Source organism: Lissotriton helveticus, chromosome 1_1 (assembly GCF_964261635.1).
Source record: "Lissotriton helveticus chromosome 1_1, aLisHel1.1, whole genome shotgun sequence".
Classification (NCBI taxonomy): domain Eukaryota; kingdom Metazoa; phylum Chordata; class Amphibia; order Caudata; family Salamandridae; genus Lissotriton; species Lissotriton helveticus.
In genome coordinates this window covers 578,440,932-578,467,415 of record NC_136057.1, presented here as the reverse complement: position 1 = coordinate 578,467,415, position 26,484 = coordinate 578,440,932, and the positions used below count along the sequence as shown (strand labels likewise).

General features: G+C 43.5%; 1 protein-coding gene across 6 annotated transcripts in view; it reads left to right on the top strand.

Moving 5' to 3' along the window:
* ABCC9 (ATP binding cassette subfamily C member 9) overlaps positions 1–26,484 on the top strand; it is a 1,243,587-nt gene that overhangs the window by 677,359 nt on the left and 539,744 nt on the right. For all 6 annotated transcript variants that reach the window (XM_078674078.1, XM_078674076.1, XM_078674073.1 and 3 more), the window contains one exon: positions 9,953–10,049. In XM_078674078.1, coding sequence (XP_078530204.1) covers positions 9,953–10,049 — 97 coding nt within the window. The remainder of the gene's footprint in view (positions 1–9,952; positions 10,050–26,484) is intronic.

Sequence of the window (26,484 nt, the reverse complement as noted above, 5' to 3'; positions counted from 1 at the left end):
AAGAACAAAATAGTTAGAAACACAGAATACATCATAAAATATATTTTCATCAAATATTCTAATGCCAAATCAAGAGTGATTGATTCATATTTCAAAATCTATCTTCTAAAAAACAATTGCATCTCTTGCAGGATATTTGGCAAAGGGGGGGGAACATTCTGTCACCGTCTCTCAGTCGAATTGGGATAAATATTAGCAAGAATGGGCCTGATGTACTTTCATCGAGTCCCATCTCAGACACCATTTTTGCACAGTTTCTGCGATGTGACCCGACGATATGTTTGCACTGCAAAGGATGAACTAAAACATTGCAGCATAGAGAACCCCCTCTATAGGCTATGCAGATATTCTGCCCCAGGCATGTTAATGAGGCAGGATTCCATCTAGGAATGGATGTAGTGATGGGGTTCCGAAAGGGACTGCAGTCCCCATCACTCCATTGTCATTTAATAAAATAAGGGTTTTGCTGTCCCATGCTTTAATGAGATAGAAACAAAAGAAGAAAAACTGGCATAGTGCCAAAGGACGTTAGGAGAAGAAAAGGAACACTGCAAAGGGTCAGAGCTGTACCAGTCCAGCAGCAAATGTCGCTTTTAGTACAAAGCCTGTCAGATCTACACTACGTCCCTGTGCGTTGGGTCTGAGATGTGACCCACATACATCTCACTATCGGCGATTTAAGAAATCACCACTATCGAAAAAACAAGAATGATCCCGCACCCAGTTTCAACAATCTCTATCCAATGTAAAAGTACTAGTGCATCATATCACTAGTACTTTTAGGCGGCAGGCAATTGTGTGATGTTTTAAAGGAACAAAGTGCGTCTGAATAAAAGGAATAAACTAACAACAATCAAGTATTGAGACCATTTGTTCAAGTTGTTCAATGATATATTGTGCTTTTGTTTGCTGTAATATGATGCACCAGTACTTTTACATTGGATACAGATTGTTGTAACCGGGTACAGGGACATTAGGAGAAGCACGGATCAGTCTTCTGGATCAATATGTGCTCGCCTAAACATATAGACCACATTCATAAGTGGAAGGTACCAAACACTAACAGCTTACACTTTGCAAATAGATACCACTCTCTTTAGGTTTCAGTATTCAATCAATAGTTTGAAACCGATTGCAGTCGCAAACCATTGATACATAACCTTATGAGCCACACTAAAGGGGACAACCCCCTTTCATGCCCCCTGTTCCTTGGCAATTGCTAGGAGCCCAGTATGGCAATTGAAAATCACAATCCCATTTGTTACCCATGACATACCTTTAGGACACTGAAATTGGGCATTTTTTATTTGCAAACCCCATACTTTGCATACTACAACCTATGGAAGTGTACATTTATTAAGTACATTATGCCCATAATCTTTTAAAAAAGTATCCTAAGTAAGGGTGGGCGGCCAGCTACGCTCCGTGCACGGAGTGCACGGAGTGCAGTCTCCTACGCATTTTGCGTAGCGGACGTAGCCAGGCGGCACTACGCGCGCTCCGCAGACGGTGCGTAGCCGGCCGCCACCCGCCTCCCTCCCGCCCTCCCTAAATACATAAATAAATGAATAAAAAGCTTTTAAAAACACTTACCTTGTCTGCCGCGTCCCCGGGGCTCCCTCTCGCCGTCCCGCGATGCGCGCCGCCATTTCGGATCCTAATGCGCATGCGCGGGCGGCCGCGCATGCCCATTTCTCGTGAGGAATGCGCATGCGCGGCCGCCCGCGCATGCGCATTAGGATCCGATTCGGTGGCGGCGCGAATCGCGGGACGGCGAGAGGGAGCCCCGGGGACGCGGCAGACAAGATAAGTGTTTTTAAAAGCTTTTTATTCATTTATTTATGTATTTAGTGAGGGCGGGAGGGAGGCGGGCGGCGCGGAGTGGGGCTATGCGGAGTGCGTGGGTGGGCGTAGTTGTGCGCCCACTTCACGTAGCTCCGCGGAGCCCCACTCCGCCCACTACGCCCAGGGTTAATCCTAACCCAGTCATTCATTCAGTCTGCCAGATACCACTATCATCTGCTGAATGTAAATTGTTGCAGAACGAAGATCATTTTTCTTTTTTTTTAATATGTCTGCATAGCAATTAATCATAGGTCAGGTGATGTGGCCTGACCGGCAAACTTTGGAACTGGGAAACCTGGTTTGAATCCCGACGTTGATATGGTGTTCCCTCTGAATATTGATGATACACAATATTGAGGAAAGAATGTTGAAAATAAAATATCAACAGGTAAGTAAATTTAGATTCGCTATACCAAACTCCCATCTATGTACCTATGTAGTACATAAATCTTCAAGGTACATAGACTGAGAGTTAGGAATAGTAAATATTTACTTCTCTATGTGCACTTACTTTTCAATTTTTTGTTCAAAGATATTCTTGTACCACAATATTGTTGGTGTCAATATTCAATAGTACAATTGTTGTCTTCAGCTCAACATTCTATGATTCAGGGCAAGTCAATCAGACTTTGTGTAATGTAATCTGGTGTTGATGGAAAGTTCTCTAATGCTGTTGGGCCAAGTTCGTTCTCTATAAAGCTGCAAAAATAAAACAATTAGGACCACGATTAGGAAGCATAAGAGTGTTTTAAGTTTTTAGAGGAACATTGTGCTGAAGTTTCTTCCAGTTTATACATAATTTTATTATAGATTTATGCTATAATTTAATGTGTTTATGTTGCCACTACATCCTTCGCGTACAACAACAGTGAATTTTTACTGGCTAATTTTTCTTTGAATTGAATTGAATCACTTGTCTAAGCAAGTTCAGGTTTGATTGTATGTGTGAGCAGCTTTCATATGTCACATACTCAATACCTGCCCTCTGCCTTCTTACTATTCACCCAGATTGCGCAGAACAAAATGTATAGGCATGTATTTCTACAGCGCAGTCCATGGTATTGCATCATTGAGGCCTCGTGTGTCACTGCGTAATTTGAAAAACCATTTTTGTTCCCTAATGATGAGGAATTTGGAAACATTGCTAATGTGTGTCGTTTATATGGTTTTTCCAACACTGTCCATGAAAAATCTTCAGCCTTATGATCACAATCTACGAAGTGGTTGGTCAATTTAGTGTTAGTTTTCTTACACCTGAAAGTGCTCTTATGCTCCAACATCCGGAACGTAACTTTTTGGGTGGGCATACCCACATACTGGATTTTGCATGGGCAATTGATCAAATAGATCAGATTGTCAATGTTGCCGTTGGTAAAATGCATCTGTACCAAGGGTTCATTAGTTCCTATGTCTATAGTTTTTGACGGTTGGGTCTGTGGACAGATTGCACAGGCACCGCAGGGAAAATGACCTTGTACTGCTGGTAAATCCCATAATGTGCCGAAAGCTCTGGGGAATGTGTCTTTGGGCTGGGTGTGCACAAGTTTATCCTTAGATTGGTGCCTCTCTTAAATGAAAAAAGAGGAAGAGGAATTTTATCATTGCAGCAATTCAGTATCCGCCAATGTTTGCGGACACATTTTTGTATCCCATTGGTCAAAGTTGTGTAAGTGTTTACAAAGGTTAGTCGTCCTAAAGATGGTTACTCCATAAGTGGCTCTGGAAGTGCCTCGGGATTATTATTAGTGGCACTTTCAAAGGATCGTTCTATACGCTTTCTAGGATATTTTCTGGCTTTTAGTTGGTCAGACAGATTTCTGGCATGCTCGTTGTATTTACTCTGTGTGGAACAATGCCTACGAACCCAAAGGAATTGGCCATTCGGCAGGTTGTCACCCAGAGATTTTGGATGTTGACTGTCGTAACATAAAAGTGAGTTATGCGCCATCGACTTCCTGTTTAGTTCGCTCTATAGGCCGGTAGATGTGGAGAAGATAGATAAATCCAGGAAAGCTAGTTTGTTTTTGTCTAGCTCAACTGTAAATTTCAAGAAATCATTCCTGGTATTGAAACTACATGATGGAATCAGGATTACCTCGCTACACCACCAGTACATCATCGACATTCCATTCCCAAAGACAGATAAACTAAAAAAAAGGGTTGTTATGTGTAAAGACGGGTTCCTGCTCAGAAGTGTGCACATACAAATTCGCCAAACTCGGCGCAAAAAGACTCCCCATGCTGGTCTCAGAGATTTGCAAGTAGATGGTCTCTTCAAATCTAAAAAACTTCTCCTTCATGGCCAGTTGGGCACAGGCCATGATGAAATGGACTGGTATTATAGACCCAAGCTCTGTATTAGTCAGTATCGTGGCATTTGTGTCTAGAGTCTCATCTTGTGAAATCGAGGTGTACAGCGCTTCGACATCGAGCTCAGGAACACATACAAGAGGTATTACGTTTTACAGTGAGCTGGATGACGGACAACTCACTCAAAATAAATCCAGATAAGATGGAAATTCTGGTTGTCCCACATACCAATAGCCCATGGTGTGATCTGTTTTTTCCACGAGAGCTGGGAGTCGCCCCTATCCCAGTCCCAGCAGTGGTTGGTACCTGTACAGGGCTTATGAGGTGCTTACGGAAACTTGTTCCCCTCCCCTCTACAGCTTCTCTACAGGCAATTGTATCTGCTACAATAATGTCCAGATTGGATTATGGGAACGCCCTTTACATTGGACTTCCTTGGAAACTGACGAGAAGACTGCAGGTTGTGCAGAACGATGCGGCACGCCATATCTTTGATTTACCAAGACGGGCCCACGCTTCTCCACTGCTCGCAAAACTACACTGGCTCCCTATTAGGCAGCAAGCAGTTTTCAAGGGTCTCTGCATTGCCCACAAGGCCATTTATGGTCAAGCCCCGTCCTACATCAAGGACAGTCTGACAAATTACATCCCTGCCCGGACTCTCCGTTCTTCTGTAGCCTGGTCACCCCATCCTTCCACTCCACCCTCAAAGGGGGCAGAGCCTTTTCCACCGTGATACCACAGCTCTGGAACAACTTACCCGAATCCCTGCGCAGGGAACCAGCCCTCCTTCCTTTTAGGAAAAAACTCAAGACCATCTTGTTTTTGGAGGCACTGACCATGAAATAACTTGCTCACATCAGCTCATATGCACTGTTTGTTGTAACCGGCGCTATATAAAAATTACCTAACATAACCTAACATAACTAAATAGTTTTTCTCTGTGTCGAATTCCACTTGCGGTAACAGACGTAGCACATCTTTCGCATCTTGAAGATACGTCTGCATCTTTTTAACAATGGGCCTCAAACAATGGTCCACAAAAGTGAACAGTTGTTCTAAAATTTAACCTAGGCCAGACATTATAGGTCTAGTGGTCTTTGGAATTTGTGCACCTTTGGTAAAGTGTAAAAATATGGCATGACTCGGTGCATAGTCTGTAGAAACCTCGCCTTTGTGGGGTTATCAAGCCTTTGTTGCTTGCTTCTTCCACTAAAACGCTAATGGTTCATCTGATCCTCTCTGTGGGATCTTCCTTAAGGGGAAGGTAAAATCTTCTGTCTCCCAGCTGGCGTAGACATTCTGCCTGGTAGGTGTCAGTGTCTAAAATGACTATGGCCCTGCCTTTGTCTGAAGGCTTGATGGTTATTCCCTGAGCCTCTTTTAAAGTCAGCAGGGCTTGTTGTTCTTTCTTGGGTAGGTTGCTGTATGTATCTTCTTATTGGTGAATAAATTAGCTATATCTTCTTGAACTGGTCTCCCAAATGTCAGCACCTGAGAAGGAGGATTAAAAGTGGAACGTTTCTTGAGACCGGTGTTGCTCTCATCCATAGAGGCTGCCCTGATTCTTTGTCTTTAAAGAAGTAGTGCAAGCGTATCTTGTGTAAGAATTGTGCAAGTTCACACTGAATCTGAAAAGCATCTCCTTCAAAAGTAGCCACAAAACCTAGTCCTCTGTTCAAAACGAGTTCCTCATCGCATGTTAAAGAACTCTTGCTGAGATTAACTATCAGACTTTGTACGCACTCGTCCCTGGTTGGAGTGGGTTCTTCTTCGTGTGGCTGCGAGTGCCAATGTGTGAAGCAGGTTGTTGATCCCAGTGAACCTGCGTTTGTGGATTTCTCCGTTTTCCTCTGGCCCTTCCTGGGCCAAACCCTAAAGGAGACTGGTTGTTAAAGTCTTGTTGATACGGTTGAAAAGGGGCCATAGGGGGCTGGTATTACTGTTGTGGATACCCCCATGGTGTGGGTCGCCACCACTGTTGAAACTGAGGTATTGATTGTCCCCTCCGCCATCTTAATGACATTTAAGATATGAGATACTGTGGGGCTTATTTACAAGCCCCTTGCGCCGCCGGTAATTCACTATTAGAGATGCACTGGCGGCACATTTTGCTGCCACATATTTACAAGGACACATGAAGCCACCCTGTGCAGCTTTACGTGTCCTTGTAAATACGGCCCCTGTTCACACAGCACTTTGCATGGAAAGGGAGTGCCATGTGTGTTGCTGTGGGTGTTCCCATGTAACACCCATGGCTCTGCCTCATTCCCAGGTTAACAACCTTTTGTAAACCTAGGAATGCATCAGAATGCAGGCCTAGGGAGATGCAGCAACGAGAAATGCTTTCAATTCTCCTTGGTTTCTCCTCTTTCTATGCATGCTGCAGCACGCATTGAAAGAGGAAATCACCACTCGTGATTATTTTTGTGCAGGAAAGTGTTCCTTCCTGAACAAAAACAATCTTCCATGAAACGACAACACCCTTGCACCATGGTATAAGGGTGCCTCCATTGGCACATGGCAGACAATTGTGCACCAGCACAGGGGAAAGCACAGAGATGCAACATATCATAAATATGTAGCATCCATGTGCTTTGAAAGTGTGGCGCAGCCAACTGACTTGCGGTGCAGAGCTGAGTCACTTTCTTGTAGATTAGCCCCTGTGTGTCTTATGCAGAACTAGAGACAACAAATAATTTGTCTTAGAACTGAAGGCATTCTCATCAGTTCACTCTAGATAACACCCATTTCTAAGAGCATGAGGTTGTCCATATATCACACTACAATTACACAATCATTCTGGCAGCAGTGCATAGTGTTTCATGAGGTCACCCATGCTTATTTGTGAGTGAATACATTTATTCATGCACAGGTTCTTTTATTAAAGAGAACAAACTGATTCTCACGTGCCATGCAGGACATGATGTCACATAAGTCCAGGATGAAGAGTGCAGTCACAAGTCAGTTACATACATGTGCAAATCGACATATTGATGGTGACGTGTCAAAACAAGATCCAGGGCAGTATTGAACATGTCACAGTGCACACGAGAGAAGAAAATATCGACTCTAAACACACAAACAGAAACACACATACATGCACAAACATACATAAACGCACACTGTGCACAGATGGTATTGACTTTATCTCACATTTAGCCACCTAAACCTCCACTGTGGGTGCTCCTATAGATCAGAACCTAACCTTGGATACTGCATCCGTCCTTTTGACGCATCTCTTCTAGGAGTGGGTTAAGTAAGGTGCTAGTAGTTCTCACAGTATTTTGAAGAAAACAAGTATGTTGGCACCCATGACAGTGGTCAGAATCCTCCCATGAATTCCCATATGCTCCACAACACTACATATGCTCTTATAAATTACTGTGCCATCCTTCCTTTTTTATCTCAGCAACATATTACCAGGCTAGTGATGCTCTCCTATGCTCAAAGTCTGCTCCACGGTGCTAGTGTTGTGGCAGTTGCTTGACTGCAGTATTTGTGATTGTGGTGCGGTATGGATAATCAATGATCATGCAGGATCTGTGGTCATGTGTTTATAGCAATGCTGTGAAGCATAAAAAAGTCAAAAGAAAAGGTTACTGCCTTAAGCGGTGCTGTGTGGGGTTTGCATGTGCCTTCAGCACCACTGTAGGGAATCAGGCCCAGATGTAGGTAAAATAGATTTAACGATTTTTAATTCCGGAATTTTACCGATTCGGTAATTAAAAATCGGTAAATCTGAGGGGTGGATATGTAGGAACATCCAGATGTTCCTTTTACCGAATCGGTAAATATCTGTATTTACCGATTCGGTAAATACGGTAATGCCCCATTCATTCCTATGGGCTTTGAAGCCCATAGGAATGAATGGGGTATTACCGGTCGGTATTTACCGAATCGGTAAATACAGATTTTGACAAGGGTGCAGGGGGTGTCACTTTGACACCCTCTAGCACCCCCAAAAAAGATTCGGGGGCCATGTGGCAGGCATACCTGCCCTAAGGGCAGGTCTGCCTGTCATATGGCACAGGTGTGCATGCACACATGTGCATGCACACCGGAATCGGTATTTTACCATCAAATATATTTAATGGTAAAATACAGATTCGGTAAGGGTTGTTGGACTCAGAAGAGTCCCACCTACATATCAAAATTACCGATTAGGTATAAATACCGATTCGGTATTTTACAGAATCGGTAAATTTACCGATTGGTAAATTTACCGATTCTGTAAAATATGTGGCCCTACATACCGTTTACTGAATACCGGTCGGTAACGGCCGAAAATACCGATTTTCGGCCGTTACCGACCGACCTACATCGGGCCCCAAGTTTCTTAACTATGCAAGAGAAATGCCACTGGCTTGGTATGAGCTGTGTCTCAAGCCCTACAAATTCAAAACAATATAACTCAAATTAGGCCCTCACTGGGCCACTGGAAACAAGCTGACTGACGAGCCCCAATCAGGGCGAAACCGGCCTTGGGTTGCTATTGTTCCAATTCATTGCAGTTCAGGCTGCACTGGTACTATTGGAGCAAGATCCAAACTGAATTACATATGACTGGGTCCAAACTGAGATGGCATGGTGTACAAAATAATGATGGGCTGGGATGAGTAATCACCAGTGGCTGAGACTTAAGCACTGCCTGTTGTCTTTCCCATATGGTCTAGTTGCAGTTAATGTACAGCAACATCTTACATGTGGAAGGCTGTTGTGGACCCTAAAACATGCATTCTCAAGTAGGTGAAAATGGATTAACTAAAGACACACAGGCCAATGTAAATCCTACAAATATCCTGAAAACACTTTTTTATATTAGCAAATTGTAAAATCAGAGAAAACAGTATTAACTAGAAATGTGAACGATGCAAGAAATAGCTAAGAAATCAGTGGTAACATTTTTAAAAATAGAGCATAGCACTTTTGTTTAAATCGAACTGTTTTAAGAATTACTACAGTATCTTTAAACCTTTCAACTGGTAACTACAGTTTTTATACAACTATATACAAATGTTCAACAACTCTTTGGAAAACAACCCCACCCATGATTCTAATTACTTAGCATTGTTAGATTGTGGGTAGAATATGCAAACACATGTTAACCCATTGCCTTTTACCACAATTTATTGACATAATTGTTCCCAGTAAATGCAATATGCATTATCAAGTTATTTGCTTTGGTCTGTGACTGCAACAATGTGCATTCTATATCCAACGTAAACTATTTTGAGTCACTGTTCATCTAGTATGGAGCCAAAAGAATGAAAGCACTTATGCAACTTATTACAATTAAAATCCCATCTTTTTGTGTATTCCTCCTTTTGGAGCTTCATTCTATAATGCACTTATTGACATGAAATTTGACAGTGCATTTGATGCCCTTTTCACCTGGTGTGCCAAACACGTAGCAGAACAGGAAAAGTCTACCTTTATTTTGCAAAAGTTAATTTGGGTCAATTAATATGAGTCCAAAATGTTTTTTTATTTCATTTTAATAATAATTGCTATGAACCGTAGAACGTTTTGTACCTAAACATAGACTTAACCCTAGTGGTAGAATATGCAGCACCTTATTGTCTGACAAAGCTACTTGCTCTATACTTCAATATATACATTGAGGTTTTAATAAACTCTATGACATTGAAAAAAGGCTACTATTAATGGAAACTTCTTCATATCTTATTAGTTTGTAGATGTTCTTCCAGTGTAAAGGCAATAGTAAATATCATTGTCATTTTCATTTTCAAATTAAGTGGAAGCAATGAAAACAATGTTCACTGTTGTTTTACAGGATACAGAAGCTGACCAAACAGCCATGGAAAGGAAAACTCTTCGAAGAGCAATGTATTCCAGGGAAGCAAAAGCACAAATGGAGGATGAGGATGAAGGTATTTTACCACATTCTGTACCTTTTGTGGTAGTGATTTAGACTATTTCATTGTTGAATACATGTGAACATCCTATATAATTTCAGAAAACATATTAAATGGCAGGGAACAATTGTATAAAAGAAAAGTAACAACACATGAAAGAAACAGCGACATCCACTGAAGTCTTACATGCTACAGCACTCTTATTTTTTTTTATTCATGTTGTTAGTCTGATTATTTATATATATATATATATATTACCTACTGGCGGTCGCCAGTAGGTATATATAGTTAGGATTTTTTCCCTATGGGATTTTTGAAAATTCTATGTCTAATAACTTTGGCGTTTGTGGACGGAATTGGCTGAAATTTTCAGGTAAATTGAACATTTTGTTTCTGAGCAGCCCCTGAAAATTTGGGGGGGTTTCGTCAAGGGGGGGCCGAGAAAAAAGGGGGTCCCAAAACGTGTTTTTAACATTGAGTTTTCCATAGGGCGGTTGGCCTCACTTTTAGCCCGAACGGCTGAATGGATTTCCACGAAACTTGGCAAAATTGTAGATATTGTTTGCCCGATGTGCCTTTGCTAGGTCTCAAGATATGTAGTCCTGTGAATTTTGAGTAAATTAGGTTTAAAAAAAGATATATATCTAGAGCCGCGCCCCGGTACGCGTACCGGGGAGCGCTTCAGGCGCGCCACGCGACTTGCGCACGGCAAGCTGATTGGTTCTCGGGTGTCTGTAAACATTCGAAACAGTCCGCAGCGGCCGCCATCTTGTGTCTCGGTGGGATTGAGACACAAGAGGTGGCAAGAATCAAAGGGGGGAAATGAGCAAAAGGGGGCAGGGTACACTTTTGATGTGGGGGCCATAAAAGGCTCCCGCGGGTGAAAAAAAAAAAAAAATCGATTTTCGCGGGGGGGGGGGGGGGGGGGGGAGCGCCCGGTACGCGCACCGGGGAGCTTACTGGGGAGCGTACCATGGAGATTAAAAATGACAGACTTTTTAAAAAAAAAAAAGCTTCTTTTTATAAATTGGAGGTAGTTCTGAAAAGAACTTTTTTTTTGATTTTGTTGTTTTATATATTTTTTTTTGTTTTTGTTGTTTTATATTTTTTTTAGACTTTTTAAAACAATGTTATATTTTTTGGGGATTTTTGTCAAGGGAAAAACAAAAACAGGGATTCCAAAACTGCTCAACAGGAGCAAAAAAATTTGAAAATTTAGGGACTGGCAGAGCAGCGGTGTTGCTGTTTCTTTAGGGCAATGAGTTCAACACTCTGCTCCCCATAGCAGAGCAGTTCGTCACACTCCGTGCACAAAAATTTGATGCCTGCAAACACCGGCTGAATGTTAGGGACCATTCTTCCACGGGGTGGTCCCGAAGGTGTTGCTCCACCAGTGGAGGTGCTGCCGCCATCTGTTGGTACATTCCGTGCCAGCTCTCTGACACTCTCCCTGGCAAAGTTGTTAGGGTGTCTTCTTTTTACATGCCTGATCAAATTAGCATTCCCAAAACTATATTTTTTCAGAGGATTGCCTCTGGATAAACTACTCCCACATATTTTGCAGGTTACTTTGGGAGCGTTGACTTTGTTCTGTCCTTCAGGGATGTCGTAAAATTTCCAGATGAAATGGGTTTTTTTCTTTTGCTGAGGAGGGTCCTCATCTAAAAATCCATCTGAATCACTGCTGGATGACTCTCTTGCAGCCATTGCTGGAGATTAGAAAAGTAGGAGATAGAGTAGACAGAACAGCTCTTGCTCTCTCAAAGTACAAAGCAATAGTGAAAGAAATGGGTGGGTTTCACACAATTTGGAAAAAAAAAAGTTCTGAACCAATGAAAAGTGTTATTTTAAAGTCACATGGTTTGACGCGCTTACGCTACGCGCCCCGGGGCGCGACTCGGGCGTGTATCGTAAGTGCATCGGGGCGCTTACGTTGCGCGATCGTATGCGCTTCCGGGTGCGCTTACGCGGTGCGTCATAAGACGCATCTCGCGGCTACGCGATACGTGTCTTATGACGCAAGGCATGGCGGCTACGCGATACGTCACGATGTTGTTTTCGTTCGCGGCAATAGCACTTCCGGGACGCGTATTAGTACGCGCCCCGGGGCGCGCCGCAAGATTGCGCTTACCCGTGCGTTCACCTGTCCGCGCCCCGGGAGCTTACAAAAAAAAAGTATTAAAAAAAAATTATTAATAAACATATAAAATATATGTTTGGATTTAAAGAAGAATGCATTTTACAGCTACAGATATTAGCTTTTAAAAAACCAATGAAATTCACTGAAAAAACCATAGGTTATAGACCATATATAGTTAGGAATTAGCATTTACAAAACCTTGAAAATTCACTGAAAAAACCATAGGTTATAGACCATATATAGTTAGGAATTAGCATTTAAAAAACCTTATTTTACTCACACAAAACCATTGAAATTCCATATATAGTTAGTTGTACTAACTATATATCGCGCACCCGCAATCCACTGCTGATGATGTCACATATTACATCATTCATGACATGGTCAGTGACATCACTGATGACATCACTGATGACATCTCAAATGACATCACTGATGACATCACTGATGACATCTCATTTGACATTACTCATGACATCATTCATGTGATGATACGATGAACCTCTTCAGACTCTAATATAACCTTAGATACACTCAGTGTAAACAGACACTCACAGACTGTCACTTATCCATGGAGTTACTCACACACCTAATCAGTCTTGCAAAGAATCAATCACACCTCCATTTCCTCAACTATATAGTTAAACACACCTTACTTATTGAAACATATAATAACACATATTTACTCTGTTATACAATCCCTGATACAAGTTCACAATAATCCATACAGCCACTCAGACATTCACTGGCTCTAATGCACAGTTATTTATATATGTCAACTACCACATGTGCTGTGTTTTACATATGTACTTACTTTGACATGTAGCACTGAGATATCCATTCACTCACCAATACACTCATGCACACAGTAAACCGCCCATACAGCTGTTTCCACATGCACTTTTGAACCCATACATCTAGTGAATCAACTGCTCACACATCTATGCACAGAGTCATACACCTCCCAGACACCCACACACACACTCAGTCTCCCATACAAATACTTGGCCAACTAATCAATAACCCATATAGTTAGTCATATAGCTAATGATCAACAATTGCATCAGATTACAAAACAACAGACACAATGGTGCACAATTTAAAACAGTTTAGTCACTAACCCATGCACTCAGTGAGACACATTTAATCACTCACTTATACAGTCAGTCATGCACCTACTAAATACATCATCCAGACACTTATACATCCACTCATTCTTCAATATATAAGACATATTTTAACTTTACAGAAACATACAGTCACTGGATGTTATCATCAGTGATGTCATCAGTGATGTCATCAGTGATGTCATTTGAGATGTCATCAGTGATGTCACTGACCATGTCATGAATGATGTAATATGTGACATCATCAGCAGTTGATTGCGGGTGCGCGATATATAGTTAGTACAACTAACTATATATGGAATTTCAATGGTTTTGTGTGAGTAAAATAAGGCTTTTTAAATGCTAATTCCTAACTATATATGGTCTATAACCTATGGTTTTTTCAGTGAATATATACATATATATATATATATATATATATTGCGCTGCCAATTCCGTCAGTTCCAACAGAAATACAGGCACTCAGGAAGCGTGCATCGAAAGTTATTTATTTCAGCCAGGTATGAAAAACAGACGCGTTTCGGATTGCTCCTTCGTCAGTGTTACATCGGTTAGTTTGATCAGACACCATTTTAAATGTTCCGCGTCACCGTGTAGACAACAACAGCGATGACGGGTCAATTCGTCAATTTGTTTAGCAGTGATGGTCGCCATTTTAACCTAGTCAACATTTCATTATACAGCAATATATGTATCGACAGAGGGACTTTAGAAATAAAGCATACAATGTATTCCCCAATTGTAGTTTTCATACATTATTATACTGTGGTCAACAACACCGGTTTGTTACAAATCTTGCCGTGGATCGGCAAAGGTCCACATATTAATGGGGTCAAAGTCTCAATAAAGTGATTCAAACAATTTTCAAAACAGTGCAATACTGTTCCCATATTTGGGTCCCAAACCCCACATGTGGACACTCATCAAGCCGTGTATCGGCAATGCCTAATAACCATAGGTGGACCACTAGGTATGCAGTTAGCACAGCATAATATGAACCTCTGTCGCACATGCAAGGAAAAAACATTACAAAGGAAGCAAAATAAATTCATATTCTCTGACTTCGAAGATTATATACAGCTACAGAATCAATACAGTTCATCAGAAAAAGCTCTATACATTAGCCTAGGTGTACAGTTAACTCTTCGCTCCTATTTAGCCCCCTCGGTACCTTAGTTTGTAGGTCTATGATGTAGCGGGATTCAAGCCTCCTAAGTCGTTGAAGCCTATTGCCCCCTCTGGGGTTAGCTGGAACATGATCAATACCATAGTATTGTAGCAGTTCTCTGTTGCTTTGGTGCTTCAAGGCAAAATGCCGGGCTACGGGATAGTTTTTATCTTTGTTTGCTATCGCCCGCTGATGTTCCAAAATTCTGATCTTTACGTTGTGGACCGTACTCCCTATGTATTTTAGCCCACAGGGACAAATCAAACAATAAACAACGAAGGGGGTGAGGCAGGAGATGAATTTACTGATCTTTTTCGGTTTCTTACAACCAGGGATAGTATATTGGAGAACTCTTTTACTCGTGGCACAGGCCTTACATGTCCCGCATGGGAAAAAGCCCTTCATGTCTCTTATTCTTCCTGTGCGTGGCATCATAGGTGGTAGGTGACTCTGCACCAGGATGTCCTTTATGGACCTCGCTTTTCGGAAGGTCATCAGGGGTGATTTAGGGATATTCAAACCTATGACTGGATCAGTCTGTAGGATGTGCCAGTTACGTTTGAAAATACGTCTCACGTTCTGTGCATCCTCAGAGTAACCAGTGATCATGCGAAACTGTCCTTGTTGACCCTTTATGGAGGCTCTACCATTGCTTGGGTTGTCCTCCCGATCCTTTAAAAGATCGACACGAGACATGTTTTGAACTTTCTTATAGGCAGATAGTAAAAGCCCTTCCTCATACCCTCTGACTTTGAATCTAGATATACATTGTGTGGCCGCTTTCTCGAAGTCAGAGTCATGAGTGCAGTTGCGTCTCAATCGGAGAAGTTCCCCATATGGGATACTTTTAATCAGATTGGGAGGATGGTTACTCCGTGCGTGGAGGGTGGAGTTGCCGGCAGTAGGCTTTCTATAAAGTTCTGTGCAAAGGACTCCCTCTCTGACAAATACTTTTAAGTCAAAATAATTGACTGAGGTCGTACTTATCTCATATGTGAATTTGAGATTCAAGGAGTTCTTATTTAGATCATCGACAAACTCCTCTGCCTGACTAGAAGAGCCCTTCCAAATCAGGAAAAAGTCATCGATGTATGTGGTCGTATGGCGTCGATACAGGGTATGAGGAAGGGCTTTTACTATCTGACCCCAAACTGTGAGTCTTATGCTTGAAGTCATGTGCCCTGACCGCTGCACTACAGCTGTGGAAGTAGTGTCAGCATGTGTTTATACCTACTAGGATGAACTACTGACCCGTACTGGCCTTAAAGTCCTGGGGTTCAGAAAATATGTGAGGTATTGTCTAGAGTCTTGTGCACTTTGAAGTGAGTAAGGGGAAAACAGGGTGAAAAAAGTAAGAAAGAGGAGGGTAGGAGCACTGTAACCACTGTGGGGTGTTTAGGGTGTGCTATACAGGGGGTGCAATGCTAATTACTCATACCTACCAGTCTGAAAGTGCTGGGCTATGGAAATTAAGTGAGGTATTGCCTATAGTTTGAAGCTGCTAAGGTGAGCTGGTGTGGGAGTCGGGTATTAAAGCGTGAGCCCAAATTGTGTGTCTTATGCTGTGAAGTCATGTGCCGTGGCCGCTGTACTACACTTGTGGAAGTAGTGTCAGCATGTGTTTATACCTACTAGGATGAACTACTGACCCGTACTGGTCTGAAAGTCCAAGGGTACAGAAAATATGTGAGATATTGTCTAGAGTCTTATGGTGCTAAGCTGAGCTGCTGGCGGACTAAGGGATGAAAGCGTGAGCCCAAACTGTGTGTCATATGCTGTGAAGTCATGTGCTCTGGCCGCTGTGCCACTTCTGTTGAAGTAGTGTGAGCATGTACTTATACCTACTCGGATGAACTTTTGTTTCGAACATTGTAACTTGTGTATGGTGCTTAGAGGGTATTATACAGGGAGTGCGAAGATAAATTTGCGCTTATCAAATCAATTCGGTATTGTTTATGGGGAAACTACTCACTTCTACTGGTCTTATAGTGCTCCGGGCGTAAGCTGAGTTGCTGACGGACTCGGGTAAAGTCCCGGAACTACTGACCCCTATCGGTCTGAAAGTGCGGGGTACGGAAAATAAGTGAGTTATTGCCTAGAGTGTCATGCTGTTAAATTGAGCTGCTGCTGGACTCGGGGATGAAACTGTGAGCCTCAACTCTGTGTGCTATGCTCTGAAGTCATGAGCTCTGGGTGCTGTGCCACACCTGTCCAACTTGTATATGGTGCTTTGGTGGTATTGTATAGGGAGTGCGAAGGTAAATCAATACGGTATTAGTAAAGCGCAAACTACTCACCCCTATGGGTGAGCAGAGTTGGTGATCAAAGCGAGAGTTATGTGTTGCAAAGTGAGATGGTGTAGCCGCTGTTGCACAGCTGTGTGGAGAATACATTTTTGCGAGGGTCTGGGAGTTGCCGTTACCTGGCCCTAAAATAGCAGGCCTAAGTTGTAAGTTATAGGGTGGCTCTAAAAAGAGCATTTGAGTTCATTAATTGGAACTACATATAAGTGCGGATGCACAGCTTCAAGTTCTTCAGGAAAACTTGATTTCCCTGATCTGTGAAGTGCACTCCATCACTTCTGTAGATATATGCCATATCAAAATGTATGTTGTTGTTGTAGATGGACCGCATTTTGTGGTCTCTGAGGTATGCAAACACAGCTTTGTTGACTTTCTTCCTAGATTTTTCAATCTGAGGACAAAATTGTTTTGACCATTTCCACTTTTGTCTTTGGCATATATTGGAATATACAAAGACAGTTTGAGGCAAAATGTAACATCAATTGTCCAAAGGTGTCCTTCATAAGCATTTCCGAACCTACCCCAGTCAATGTGCCTAGGTCGTTTCCACCACAGTGCACAATCATGAGGTCAGGGTGTTGGAGATGCAAACAGGTTTTAACCTAAGGCAACAATTGGTGCCACTTCAATCCTCTCTGTGGAAACCATTTAATGTCCACATTTTGTAAACCTACGTCGAAGTCAATACATCTCTGTTCTGCATACCTCTTGCACCAGAAAACATAGCTATGCCCTACGATCCACACTAGCATTTTGAAGGTATGGCTGAAAGGTATGCAAAGATGCCTGTTGCTCATGCAGTTCCTTCGTAGAATAAGAAATATGTTTGAAGATGCGGAACTAGTTTTTTTTCAGATACAGAACGATACCTAATTGGGAGATGAAAAGCATTGTAGGGTACACATTCGTTTTGTGGAAAAGCATCTTTGTGATTGGTTAAGAAAAAGAAGTTTGAAAGTGGAGTACATATTATAGGATAAAATTTGCTTAACTTAACCACACCTGCTACTTGCATTTGGAAGGCACTGTTCAAACGTAAAACGTTCGTGAACTTTTAACCTGCACGTGCCGTTAAATGTTTAAGAAAATGTTTCAAAAAACATATCATTAGATTTATAAAAGTTGATGATCTTTTAACCTGCACGTGTTGTAGAATGTTCTACAAAATGTGTTGAAAGAATACGTTGCACTGCTGAGTTCGACGTGTCATTGAATATGAAAAAAACTGTTTATATGGAAAATCAAAAAGTAACTAATGGAGAGAAGTTTTGAAACGTAAAAGAATCAAGGAAGCATTCTAATTTGTTCTTTACATGTATTTATGTGTGAAAGAGCGTAATTATAGAACCAACAGCAGCAGGAAGAGGAAGAAGCAGGGAGTGAGGGACAGGGGAGATAGGCACAATGGCACACATGTACAATCAAGTACTGCACAAGTATAGACAAACAATGGCCAAAATGAAACACACCAACAAAGCACATAAGTCACACAATCCGGCAACATCACACCACTGAACGAGCATAGAAGTAAAAACCACGCTGCATTCATACAGGATGTGTACAAAGGCAGGTTTTGGGTGTTGTGGGATGTCTGCCACCGCGATCATGGATGAGATGCTCAGCTCGTGGCACATGGGTGGGTTCACTGTGTGTTACGTTGCCAAACAGCTGCTCTTCCCTCCCACGAGCCCCCACACTTTTGTACGGTGCACTGTTGTATCCCGTGCACTCGTACGGCACAGCATTGTAATGTCTATTCCAGCATGTCCTGCACCATTCGAACTACACCATGAGAGTTTGCCGTTTGGTGGGGGTGTATGCCACTTTACAACATCATCTGCTGCGGCCCATGTGGCAGGCCACACCAGAACACAGAGACACACTTACCACACTTCCTGCACACAGACATGTCCGAGACACCCCGTTTCCCTTGCCGGAGAGACACACCACTGCACTGACCTGTGTACGCCGGACCAGCACACGTGTGTTGTGCTTGCAGGAGGATGCGTGCGTAGCTACATGTCCAGGGTCACTGCCAACGCTGAGGTGACATGTAACATCTGCTGAAGACAGCACACTGTGATGTAGCAGGGCCCTGTCTATCATGTTAACTCAATGACCACAAGGACACACTTGCTCAGATGCGGGTTTGGGGGGCATGGGTGGTCCTGGGGTTGTTGTGATGAGTCATGTGGCCCTCCTGGGTATCCCTGTATCATGCTGGTTGACTCTATGGCACCTGTGGTTGTTCTGGTGTGGCTCTTGGCTGTGTTTCCTTTCATGCTGCAGGTAGTCTTCCTGCTTAACACCAGCAGAAAGCAGGTGTAAAATTCCTTGTGTTAACGTGGGTTATCCCTAGAATTAATTTTGCATTGCAGTTGTGAAAGTTGAGATGTCATTTGTGTAGAACAATATACGAACTGGGCAGTGTATCCCATCAAGATCCAGCACCTGACGCACTATTCCTAATCAATACAAAATGTAATGGGATTTCTTCATTGATTTTGTGTGTATACTGTAAGTGCAGGCACTACCTCAGTGCAATTCACTACAGGATTTTAGTATTTAGAATAAATCGCACTTTGTGTCTTTTTGCACGGGCACGGCTACTCTGCATTTCATTATCAGCACTTTAATGCAACTAAAGTTGAGATAAATCTAACACAGTATTCAGAAGTTGGTGCACACCGCAGAGATCACTAGTATTCCTGCGATAAGTGGTCCAAAATTTACCACCATGGTGGATACTAGCGAACAACAGTAATAAGAACAAGAAAGAGTCACAAAAGTTAAGAAAACAACCGAAAAGGTTACTAATTTTTTTTTGCAAACTTAATTTTTTTATAAACCACAAACTATTTTTAAATTTTATTTTTTTACTATTATTATTTTTAAAAATAAACCAATAAACAAAATTTAACAAACATAATAGAAAAAAACAAAGTGAAAGACTCCTGTGGGGAGCATGGATGTCGACGACAGAGCCTGAAAAATAAAGCACAAAATAAGGATGTGTGTGTAATGCGCATATCAAAGGACTGAGAGAGAGAAACAGATAAGGAAAAACAAGCCAGAGAGAAAAAGAGAGGGAAGGAAAGAAAGGAATATAGAAGGAAAGGAATGAAGAGAGTGAGAGAGAGAGAGAGAGAGAGAGAAGAAAGGGAAGTGTGAGAGAGAGAGCGAGAGAGAGAGAGAGAGAGACTGTCACCTTTGCTCATCCATAAGAAAATAATTACCTGGTACCGGCGGAGCATGCAGCAGTGCCCGTCAAAACCCCGCCGATCTCAGATGTGTTGCTGAGTCCTGAGTCATGAATGGCGGAGACCACATCAGATACTCCTCCGATCTCAGATGTGTTGCTGAGTCCTGAGTCCTGAATGGCGGAGACTACATCAGATTCTGTGCGGATCTTATAGATGTCGCTGAGTCCTGAGTCCTGAATGGCGGAGACCACATTAGCTGTCCTGCTATTGTGACAGATGTCGCTGAGTCCTGAATGGTGGAGACCACTTCAGCTACTCTGTGGCCCGGCAGACCTCAGACATGTCGCTGAGTCCTGAGTCATCAATGGCGGAGACCACCTCAGGGTTTGGTGCGGCTAAGCCTGTGGAACTCAAGTTCATGCCACGTGGTGGTAGGCTCCTGATGGCCACATGAGTTTGGGGTGGCACTAACCCTATGCATATGAAGTCCGCGCCAAGGGGATGGTAGGCCACTGACGGCCACACAGCTGAGGTTGCGACTAACCTTCTGTGCACCTTTTCATGGACTCTTTATGGTTGAGACCCGTGGAGCGTTCGCCAGCTAGTCAGCATCGCCAATAAAAGATGTGATGTTGTCAATCTATTATATTTGCGTGGTCACATGGCCTGTGCCGGATGGGTGTGGTGTGTGTGCAAACCAGCCCTCAGGGAGTGGGCGTGAGTTGTTGAGAACAAAACCACTGACCTGCACACCAACAGCGAGTACGTCTGCGACAGGTAGCTATGTGGGGTCAATGTCGGAAACGTAATCGGAGTGGCGTGGATGACGGAATAGGGCAGGGATAGACACAATGACGCGAAGGGCTCGTAATACTGCATCTGGGAGTCGAGCGGATGGGCCGCAGCTGTCCCTCTGCAAGCCTGGGTCCGAACTGTTAATAGCTCACACTATATAAGTATTGAAAAAACAATTTGTGATTCAGTCTGTCAGCTGGCATCTGTCCGAGGCATTTGTGAAAAGATATCAGAGTTATTTCTGTGAATGCTACCCCTTTGACGCTCCCTCTCCCCACATTACCAACATACCCCCAACAACCTTCTTGGGCCCAGAAGTGTCCCTGTGCGGTTGGGGAAAGAAAAATCTTAGTCCTGTATACATATACACAAATGATTTGAAGAAAAGAACAACAAATAAGGCTAAAGGGAGTCTGGTGCTGCGATCGCTGCCACGAAGTTGGGGTCACTGCCGTTCAGGGATTGGTTTGTGTTAAATAGAGTTAGTGGCACAAGAAGCATTGAGACTGTATGAGCCTGTGATGGTGCTTGGTGTGGACAGCCTCACTGGAAGTAATGTGTGTTGCCTACTGGACTGCATCATGTGGAATCAGGACTCTATCTGAATTGTGAGCTCTGCTGGCCATAGTGTAAGACAGAGGTAGCGATGCGGAAGGGCCCACAGCCATGTGCATACGTTGGTGACCCCACTTGTTGGCAGACTTCAATCTGTAAATACTCCTCACTAATCGAAGGGAGTGAGGTGCTGTAGTCGCTGCCACGAAGTTGGGGTCGCTGCAATCAGGACTCAGGACACAGTTATACATGTGGAATCGGCTTGTGTTAAAGAGGGTTTGTGGGGCTACGAGTCACCGGCCTTGTATATCGAAATATGCCTCACTGATCGAAGGGAGTCAGGTGCTGTGGTCGCTGCCAAGGACTTGGGGTCACTGCCATTTAGGACTCAGGACACAGTTACACATGTGGATCGGCTTGTGTTAAAAGAGTTAGTGGCAGCACGTGTCTCCAGCCTTCGATATGGCAATATGCCTCACTGATTGAAGGGAGTCTTCTGCTGTAGTTGTCTCACGGAGTTGAAGGTCACTGCTATTCACGACTCAGGACACACATACACATGTGGGTTCGGCTTGTGTTGAAGACGGTTAGTGGCACAATGTGTCACCGGTGTTCCACAGTGTAGGCCTGAGGTAGCAGTGAGCAAGGGCCCACAGTCACGTGCATACATTGGTGGCCCCACCGGCCTGCGTAGTGCAGGTTCAGTGGCACCACGTGTCGCTGGCCTTCCATATGCAAATATCCCTCACTGATTGAAGGGAGTCTGGTGCTATGATCGCTGCCAAGAAGTTGGGGTCGCTGCCATTCAGGACTCACGAACCAGTTACACATGTGGGTTTGGCTTGCGTTGAACAGGGTTTGTTGGCACCACATGTCACCAGTCTTCTACAGTGTAGACCGGAGGCAGCATTCACCAAAGGCTCACAGGCCGGTGACATTGACTTGAGCTGCACAGATTGGGAGCATTTTGTCTTCTTTACCATTATAGTCTCTTACACAATTTGCTTCGCTACTAATCTTGAATTGTGAACCGTGTAACCCCAGTGTAGGGCGCAGGCAATGGTCAGGATTGGCGCACAGCCACGTGGCGTTGAGTTGAGCTGCACACTTAGTGGCACCTGGAGCACTCAGCATGTGTGCACCCTGCTATGATACGTGGTGCCGGCGGGCCGCACTGGGAGCAATGTCTTGGCTTGATAAGGCTACATGGAGATGACTTATGGTGCAGTGAGTTATTAGCACCTGAGGCACACAGCGTGTGCGCATTCTGCAATGATGCGTGGTCCCGGTGGGCCACACTGGGAGCAACGTGTCTTGCGAACGGACTGCGTCATCTGCAATCTCCACTGCATCTGAATTGTGAGCCCTGCTGTCCGCAGTGTAGATCTAAGGCAGTAGTTAGCATAGACATCGAGGAATGCTTTTTGTCACTTCTTGACAAAATGTGAGGTACAGACATAAGTCTGCGGTGCTGTGCCGCTGGGTTCGCAGGGGGCCTGTGTGGAGGAGGCCCGCGGTCATCGCGGCAGCCACTTGCCAGGGTGAGGCCCACCACTCTGGCAGACTCGTTGGTCTTCCCAGAAGTGAACCACGCCTTGGGCCTGGCCTATTTATTCATATTCCTTCACTGGAGTGGCGTACGTTGGATCAGACCACTCCGTTTCCGCTTCCGGGGGGAACAACACAGTTACATGACCGAGATCTTCCCCACTGCCTGAGGTAACATGGTTGCGTCCACTGTGCACTACACTACAAGAATCAATAATATATCTCCACATGGAGAGGTTTGTGGTTTGCATAGTGAGGTCTGTGTAGCACATCAGCGTTACACTTGGCATTGTCTGCATTATTATTAATGGGTGACTTGCTTTCTTCATATAAAGTTGGCTGTCACATCTCCCAACATTCAGCTATTGTGTGACTGAGGGGCCATGGTATTTTGGGAAGGTCTGTTGTCCTGTTTTGTGCTGCCTCGGTGGTAGTTGTGGGAGGTGGTCAGGAGGGGAGGTTCTGGTGGTGGTGAGTTATGAATGTGTTAATGGCAGGTTGGAATTAACCACCATATCCAGGTTCTAGACCATAATAGTTGCAAGAGAGCCTTCACCAACAGAAGATGCCTGAATCTGGTTTGACAATCCTGGACATGGGTCAAAATTAAAATGATCTTTAATTAATTCTCATATGCCACTATAACCTGACAGGAATTAGAACGTGTACTAGCCTCTAAAGAGGCTTCCAGGCTGAGATGGGAATACTCATCAATACAACTTTCAGACCAGCAAGGGGTGAGAACCGAAGGACTAAATACTGGGGAACTCTCACATCCAACAGAAGGTTTGATAGGCCCTATATCTAGTGTCTCGAGCGAGCCTTCAGCCACTCTCATCCTGGCTACAATCAAGCAGATGCAGGAGGAGGTTCGGAACGACAATCATTGGGCTCACCAAGCTTCAAAGAAATTACATGGTGCCGTCGGAAAGATCAACAAAATGTGTTCTGAGATCTCAGAAATAATGACTATGGTGGAGGCACACATTGGAAACCATTGAATCTGAGGTCGCAAAATTGAAAGCTGTGCCCTCCTCTCGGGACCCTAAACTCTCAGACCTGGCATAGAAGCTTGATGAGCACGAGAATAGGCAGAGGGAAACAACCTGAGAATATTGGAAATCCCCGAAGGCGTCAAAGGAACGGACCCCAGAGGCTATGTAAGCAAAATACTGATGGGTGCTTTTCCTGAACTTGAAAATTGGGAGTGGGAAAAAGAAATCCAGAGGGCACACCAATTTCCCTTAACCCCCAAGAAGCAATGCTGCTTAACCACGGGTGGTACTAGCGTACTTTGGTAATTTGTTAATAAGGCTGGGCATTCACGATCTGGCCCACCTGAACTCAAAGAGAGAGTTCGAGGTAATCTCTTTTTTTGCTCATCCTGATTTCCCCTACCCAACAGTGGATAGGAGATGGCAACTGAGACAACTGTTCTCTCCTTTTCAGAAACTTGGTCCTGAAGTGCATCTCCTGAATCCTCCCAAATTGAAAGTGGTATTCCACCGCCGCACTTGATGCTTTTTTTCAGAGGTTCAGGCCCAGGATTATCTAGACGAGATCCGGGTAGGGTCATGAACTATAATTCTAGGTAATAATCTGCTCCTTCTGGGAGTGGGTTTCACCAGCATGAGAGGGCCACAGTAAAGGAGGGGAATAAAATAAGGAAAAGGAGGGAGGGTGTTGGGAAAATATGTATATAGGAGAAAAGCTGATTCAAGTAAAAAAAAATGCCTATTTAAAAAAGAAATTGAGTTAAATGGTGGAAAAAGTGGGAATCGACAAAAAGTGGGTGGGAATGAGGGCAAAAGTAACATAGTTTTCCCTCACGGATGTTTGGGTATTAGGAAATATCAGGGAATACTGGGTGAGGAAATCAGGGTGGAGGGGGAGGCGAGTCGGGCTGAAGTTTCTATTTCCTAGATGCCATCACGCAGGCTTGGCCTGATTGCCCATTGATTGGGAAGGGGGCACAGGGTGGGGGGTTGGTCTTGGAGGAAGGGAGTTGGGATCTTCCACCCGGCTGGATGTAGGATGTGGGGAGAGTGGAGGAAGTTTGGCCATTGCGTGTGGGAAAGGGGTCCCCACCTGCATAAGAGTACATTTTTAAGTACGAGGATCTGGATTAAAAAGGAGAACAAGCTTCGATGTGTTGCAAGCTGTTTTCATAATGCCAAAGACATGAGTGAAAGAACCTTTTTAAATCAAGATAATGGGGAATAGTCAGAAGATACGTATTGCCTCTATTACCATTGTGGACTGAACAATAAAAAAAGGGCTAGAGTCTTATTTGGGCTTCAGGTCTTGCATGCAGATATTGTGTGTCTGCAAGAAACTCATATTGAAGCATCTCAAAGGAATGTATTAGACACACTGGGTTACAGGCTTATAAATGGGACCTCACAAGGTGCACGTATAAGGGTGTTGCTGTTTTGGCCCGTGGCAATTGGCAAAATGTTTCGCAAGTAGGTGTTCGACACTCAGGGTCGCTGGGTTATGGTAGTTTGTCATACTCCTAGCAGGATAGATTTACACTATGCACAATATATGGTAGTATTTATGATGACCCCGCAGCAATAAATCAGTTATCCTATGAGTTGACTCCTCGACCATTGTCTGTAGTGCTTTGTGGGGATCTAAACATTAATCTCCTGGCCAACTGGGACTGTGGAGGTCAACAAAAATAGCTTGGCAGAAAGCCCAAAGTCTACCAAGCAGTAATAGAGATGTGTAAATACCATGGTCTTATTGATGTTTGGGGCAGAGTGAATCTGACAGAGCATGGCTATACCTACTTTTCAGCTCCACACTCTACAAATGCCTGTCTGGATTATTTCTTTGTGTCAAATAGCTTCATATCAACCTGTAAAATGTAACAATATGTACAGTATCTATCAGGTCATAATCATTTGTTATTAGAAATTCGAGGCATGGCGGCAAAACTCACAGTATGTGGAGCTTTGAGCGTGTGCTACTCACTAATGAAGAATATTGCAGGCACTTCAGAGAGTAGATCCCAATATTTTTTTGCCAAAATAGTGATAGTGCCATGATAAACATGGTCTGGGATACATTCAAGGCCTTCCTGAGGGAAGAGGCGCTTAGGTTTTCTCTGAATAGGGGGAAAACAAGAGATAAATTATATTAGATAAACAAGATAGCTTAGCTGCAGCTGAGGAAAATTTGATTAAAGTTTTGCAGCAAGGAAGGGATGTAAAAGAACCCCACCTTGGGGTAATAACAGCATGGGCAGCAATAGACTCAATCTTCATAAAAAGGGCAGCGGAAAATACACAGCCTGGAAGGAAAATACATATGAATGCAGCGAGCAAGTTGGGCATCACCTTGCAGTGAGGGCAAGACTAAAGAGCATGAGCAATGAAATAAGAGAAGTGCGGGTTCCAGTTCATGGACTGGTCTCAGATTCAAACGAAATCAGGGATGCGTTTAAAACTTATTATCAAACTTTATATATGCCGAGGATATCAATGAGAGACCTACGCAGACCGCAGAGTTTCTTAAAACAACACTTGTAAACACGTTAGCTACCCATGAGCGAGATTACCTGGAAGGAGATTTATTATGGGATGCGATATACCTCGCAATCTCTA